Source organism: Pygoscelis adeliae, unplaced genomic scaffold, assembly GCF_000699105.1.
Source record: "Pygoscelis adeliae isolate BGI_AS28 unplaced genomic scaffold, ASM69910v1 Scaffold836, whole genome shotgun sequence".
Taxonomy (NCBI): domain Eukaryota; kingdom Metazoa; phylum Chordata; class Aves; order Sphenisciformes; family Spheniscidae; genus Pygoscelis; species Pygoscelis adeliae.
Window position 1 is genome coordinate 39,683 of NW_008825013.1, and position 6,060 is coordinate 45,742.

Below are 6,060 nucleotides of genomic sequence, written 5' to 3' on the forward strand. Positions count from 1 at the left end.
CGCAGGGGACCCGGGGGCTGCGGGACATCGCTGACACGGTGGGAAAAGCTGGTAAAGGAGAGGTGACGGACACGGAGAGCGTCGGCCTGCTTTTCTGCGGGGGGAGGGAAGGGGTCTGACCTTTGTTTCTCAGGTAGGCTGGCGGCCCGGATCGTCCCGCTCCGCAGGTGTAATTCCCGCACGGCCGGAGCGCTGCGTTTGGTTTTGCAAACTTCTGACAAGGTCCTCCATGAAAAGGCAAGGGGCAGCAGCCTGGGAAGGCCCTTTGGGGGATTGGTAACTGACTAAAGGGTGGCAAATAAAGGGTAGGGATGAACGGTTGGCGCTCACAGCGGAGTGAGGTTACTGTGGAGTTTCAGAGTCATCTCTGCTGCTTTTTTTTCCTGAATACGGTGATGTGGAGAAGGAAAATTTAATCCTAAGTTATTTAGGATAGCTAAACCGGACTGTGGGAAGTTGCAGAGACCAGGTAATACTGAGTGGCTGAGTGCTAGTGTGGTAAACAAGATATGATGGCAACGGGTGTAATGAAGGTAACAAACACCACAGCAATTAACTCTGCATCAGCTTTTGCTATTCAGGAAAGAGCTGTTGGTGTCTCAGCAATTGTTTCTTTTAAAACATTGCTTCGACACCCCGCCGTAGCCTAAAAAGGATATTTTGGAATTACTTTAAAGGAGCAGAGAACAAAGCAGGAAACATCATTACACCACTGCATAAATCATTGGCAGCTTGTGCCTTGGCTATTGCTCGTAGTTCTGGTTAGCCCATCCCAAAATGGGAGCACTGGAAAAGGTAGGGGCAGGAGTGGCGCGGGCGAGCAGGTTTCCGGGCAAGCGAAGCCTTCGTTTCCTCACCTTAGGGGAGAAGCTTGCTGACAGGAGGTACGGTGCAGGTACGTGAAGTCGTGGGCAGGTCAGAGAAAGCGAGGAGGGAACATCAATTTTCTGTTTCTTATAGGAAATTATGATGCAGCAGGTCTAAAATAAACAGGAGGAAGTGCTTTTTCACACAACATGCTGTTAAACTGTGGCACTCTATCACAGGATGTTCTGCTGCCCGATAGCATCGGGGGCGGTGGGACTAACGGGGAGCATTAAAACTAACGAAGCAGGTATGGGAAGTTCCTGAGCTGCAGTGGCTGGCTGCCTGGCCTTTCCCTGTCGCGGCATCGTTGGCCTCCACTCGTCGTTTCGCCCCTGTGCTCCTTTGCACACCTACCACTGAGGAGGGTGGGAGTGTCTGGTATAGGTCCTGACTTCAGAAATTCGGAAAACAGCTATAAAAGCTAAATACAAAACTATACGTTGCTGATGGTGTGTCAGGGCTGGCAGGCCCCGGCGGAGATCGGCCCTGCAGAAGTCCCTGCCTGTACCAAGAGGTGGCTCTGAGGAAGAGCTCAGCGCTGATGAGGTGCCCGTGAGGGTATTTTGTTGCGGTGCGAGTGCCTTACAGTGCTTCACAGGGATGTTTTTGTTAGGCTCATAAGCTTCAAATTAAAAGAAGCCAATATGATCTTGTCTGAATTCTGTGGTGGGATGCAGCCTGGAGGTCATTGCTTAGTGATTAGTGTTAAATCCCCACATTCCAGCTCAATCGTGGCTGCTTTTTTTTTTTTTTTTTTTTTTTTTTTTTTTTTTTTTTTTTTTTTTTTTTTTTTTTTTTTTTTTTTTTTTTTTTTTTTTTTTTTTTTTTTTTTTTTTTTTTTTTTTTTTTTTTTTTTTTTTTTTTTTTTTTTTTTTTTTTTTTTTTTTTTTTTTTTTTTTTTTTTTTTTTTTTTTTTTTTTTTTTTTTTTTTTTTTTTTTTTTTTTTTTTTTTTTTTTTTTTTTTTTTTTTTTTTTTTTTTTTTTTTTTTTTTTTTTTTTTTTTTTTTTTTTTTTTTTTTTTTTTTTTTTTTTTTTTTTTTTTTTTTTTTTTTTTTTTTTTTTTTTTAAGAAAACCAATTAAGAAAACCAAAATTGATTTCATTGTGAGAGCTTCAGGGGGTGGAACAGTGGCGTTCTTTGCAGTTCATTTGGGTTTTTCCTAACGAGCCATTTATTGTCACAGTCTTTTACTCCTGTGGATGTACTCGGGCCGTGCTAAAATTAATTTCATGAGCATTTAATTGACAAAATGAATAGATTGGCCTTCCTTAGGCTCTATGTTTTAATTGAGTCAAGTTTCCCAGCCTTCTTATTCTCACAGAGCTTTCTGAATCCTCTCCAATTTAACTTTTCTCTTTGAAATGTAGACATGAGAACTGAATGAAACTGTTCAGCGGTGGCTTTGGTAATGTGGTTCCATGGACCTACGTGATCTTAAGTGGACTGCGAGTTGAACCATGAAATGGCAGAGCTTAAAACAATCCCTGTCCAAACCCTCTCCCCCCCACCCCCAAAACCAGTATTAGTGTGGGTCAGGGCCTTGATGTAGTTTCTCCCACAAAGGAGAGGGAGAAGTCAGGACTTGCTTCTCTTCAGCACTGCGTGCTGCAGTAAAGCCTAGGCTAGCACTTGTTTTTGCTGTTTTGTGCATTGACACTGATATCCTGAGGTTGATTGCTGAATAATAAATGTGTCTCGCTGTGAGGACACTCCTTGGTTATTCTGTGAGCACCACTGAGGCCTCATGCCTTAGTTGGCATCCCTGTGCCTGGAGAGCATGAGATGCTTCTGGTTTCCCTCACCCCACGCCTGCTCGGGCTATGAAGCTCCTGTGGGGCACTGGCACTCCCAGTGCGGTGCGTCCTTGCCTTTCCAGAGTGCCACTGTAACTGGCAGGAGTTTTTCCCATAACATATTCTGATATTTTGCAGGTACTTGCTGCGTATTTCCATTTCTAAACCTAATGAGTTAACTTTTGTTTGTGTATGATGTACAAAGCTGTGTCTGCCTCCAGCACTGTGATGTTTTGCAGTCCTGAGCAGCCAGCAGGTACCTGGATGCGTGGCCAAGGCTCTACAGGTATTTGAACGTCTGGCTTCCAGAATTCTCAGGTCCATCACAAAGCAGCGCTTGTTCCAAAGGCGGTGCCTCCCCTAACCAGGGAGGCAGCCCACAGTGCCTGCAGCCGATGTCCAGCCCAGTCCTGCCGACCTGATCGGAGATCTATGGTCTCGGTATTGACAGCGAAGAGAGCTATCTGCTCAGGGACATCCCGGTTAAAAGGAGCTTGTGGACTCTGGACAATTGCCATTGTGCCCTTGAGCTGAGCAAAGTGCGGACGCCCCTGGTCGAAAGCAGAGGTCATGTAATTGCTCAGCCCTGAGCTGCTCTGGAGTCGCTGCCCAGCGAAGGAGGCCGTGCTCGAGGTGCCTGGCTCGGCGCGGAGGCACCCACGCTTCCCTCACTTGCTGCCGTGGTGCCGTCGCAGCGCCGCTCGCTGCATTGCTGTTGTCTTTGGTCCATCTTGGTCAGCGTCTAGTGGCCGTGGGGTATCTCTGGGGTAAAGCTATATATATATCGCCCACAGGAGCCTGTCTGCTTGCGTACAGGTAAGCGTGCAGGATTAGGCACGGTCTCCTTGCCTTTTTGGTGCTCTAGTGCAATTTAGTACTTGCCTCCGTGCTGCAGCAATCTCTGATCCTCTCCTGGGAGGGTTACAGGAGCAGGGATGCTGCTGTCCTGCTCCAAGGAAAGGCCCGTAGCAGGCCTTTGGGCTGGCCCAACACTCCTCAGTCTGGAGGCTCTTAAACCCTCTCCAAGCCAGACAAGTGGTGCTGCTTGAGCGGGGCTTTCCCGGTGTGACCGACTGCTCGGGGAGGGCTCCCGCCGGGCAGCAGTGCTGGTCTGAGCTCTGCCTCTGCACCTCCGCCCATGCCGGCTGCAGTCTCTGCCTGACTCCCTGTCTTGTTTTATTTCAAACGAAGGCCTCTCTGGAGTGGAGGGTGGGAGAGGCACCTTTAGTCCGTACGTGATTCAACATCTCCTTGGTAATAGCTACCCTTGCTTCCGTTTGCCGTGCTAAGTGACACCCCCACTGTCCTGAGGTGGATTTCACCGGAGCTGAAAGCACCCGGTTTCGTGGGTGGTTGGCTTGTGTGGAACCTGCTCAGCTGGATCATTAAATGCAATGGGTTTCCTAAGTCATAGCTGTTCCCTGTGTGCAGACAAATTTGATTTGACATTACCTAAAGTTGCCAGGAAATGGTAGAACAAGTGATAAGGAGCAAAGTTGGAATTGTGAGCAAAATGCTTCACTGGCAGAGAACAGTAAAATTGCATGTGGTGCTATGACAAGGGGTTTTCTTTCTTGCTGGATTTGTGTGTTGATCATGGACAGGAGAGAGATGAGGTTATTACGCTTAGAAATGGAACATGCTTATGGACACGTGTAGAAGAATTGGTGAGAAAGTGTGAAGTTGACATAATATTCATACACAGGCTGGTAAACATAACAATTCCTGTTCCTCTACTGTACGTAGTTACACAATTCATCAATGGCATTTGTTTCAGGAACGAATTTGTTTATTTCTGAGAGGGATGCTTAAATACATGTGTGTGACTTCCACGGTGTCCTCCCGAGGACGGGGATCGCCCTGTGCCCACGCGCCAAGCCAGAGCAGCGATGTCCTGTCTGGGTGCAGAGCAGTAGCCTTGGCCTGCCACGATTTCTGCCTGTCTGGAGCATCGTAGATAGATGTTGGCCACAGCCATGTAATCTACAGCCAAGGAGTACGAGCTGCTGTCTGCTCGTGTCTGAAATCTGGCAGAGGTCTTTCCCTTGTCTTTGTTGTGGGTTTTCTTTAATGAGATACGGCCGACATTCCTTTGGAGCTATTAGTATTTTAAGGCTTAAAAGATTCTCCAAGATCGGCCTTGCACTTTTTTGTTTCTTTAACTGAGAAATAAGTCCCTGGTTTTCTCTAAGTTACTGTGTTTGTGTACCAGATGTGTGGATCTCAGGGCAGAACAAGAAGTCCCGCACCCGAGAAGTGTCGTGGCAAAGCCTTGATCAGGTTGTCCTGTATGGGACTGCTTTCCTTCAGCTGTTTGCTTGCAGTGGGGAAATGATTATGGGAACATTTTGAAGCGTGTTTGTTTAGGTATCGTTTCCTGGTGTATGGAATTCTTTTCGCATCTTTTTCACTTTTTTTTTTTGTGTTAAATTACATCAGATGTAATTTAACATGGAGATTTTGGCTTTAGATCTGGCATCTCCTCTGAGCTTCTTTTTGCGCCTTCTAAAGGCTGGTGGTTCTTCCTGGGCTGGCGTTTTCAGCTTCACAGCCATTTGAGGAATTGATTTGTTTTTTGTTACAGCTGACTTTTGTAAGCTTCTGTTGTTTTGGTGTATGTAAAAAGGAACTAAAAAAAAAAAAGAATCCTTTGAAAATTTTAAAAATGACAGCAAGTTTTGTAACCACAAGAAGTGAAAGTCTCAGGGGGACAGAACTTGAGCCATGTCTTTACGGACACGCACTTTCCTTTCTGGCAAGCTTGATTTATACTGCTTCCAGGAAACCCAGTTGGGGGGAAAAACATCAAACAAAAGGTTCTGGATATAGAAAACACCCCATTTCTGTAGTCTCTTGTTACTTCTTAATGTCTGGTTGGAGGCCCCTGGCCTGGAACATCCCGGCCGCGGCTCCGGCCGTGCGGGGCGGTGGAGTTGGGCAGCCGGCAGCCCCCAGCCCCGACCCTGCAGCACCCTCCAGGCCTCTCTCCTGTTTGCTCCGTGGGGCTCCCCAGATCTCCGCAGAGCCTTGCTAACAGCCTGCGAGCGCGGCTCCGTCAAGGCCCTTTTCAGGGTCACCCTGGCTTCATTAACGTGAGTGAGAATTAATCACATTAAGATCCTAATTGGTTGGACTGGGTGCCTAACATAGCGCTGCGTTGGTGACAGCATGGGGTTGCTTTCCTGGCCGCGTGGGATGGTATGGACGGGATGAAGGGCTTTGGCTGCTTGCGCCGTTTCAGCCGCAGCCGAGAGCTCGGCTGGGTAACGAATGCTGCTGTGACAGGTCCTGTCCCGCTCGCTGAGATGTGGGTTGACAGGAGCTAGCAGCACTCGGCTGCTGGCTCTGCTTGCCTAATCTCTGGTGACAGGGGTGTACCAGGCAAGGTGGACACTGGGTA

The 6,060-nt window shown here is 47.6% G+C and overlaps 1 protein-coding gene across 1 annotated transcript in view; it reads right to left on the reverse strand.

The window, feature by feature from the left end:
- Positions 1-3,178, reverse strand: part of KIAA0100 (KIAA0100 ortholog) — a 20,614-nt gene extending 17,436 nt beyond the window's left edge. Inside the window, 1 exon segment of the mRNA XM_009326231.1 lies at positions 3,026-3,178. Within this exon segment, the coding sequence (XP_009324506.1) occupies positions 3,026-3,178 (153 nt within the window).
- Between the last annotated feature and the right edge of the window lie 2,882 nt (positions 3,179-6,060).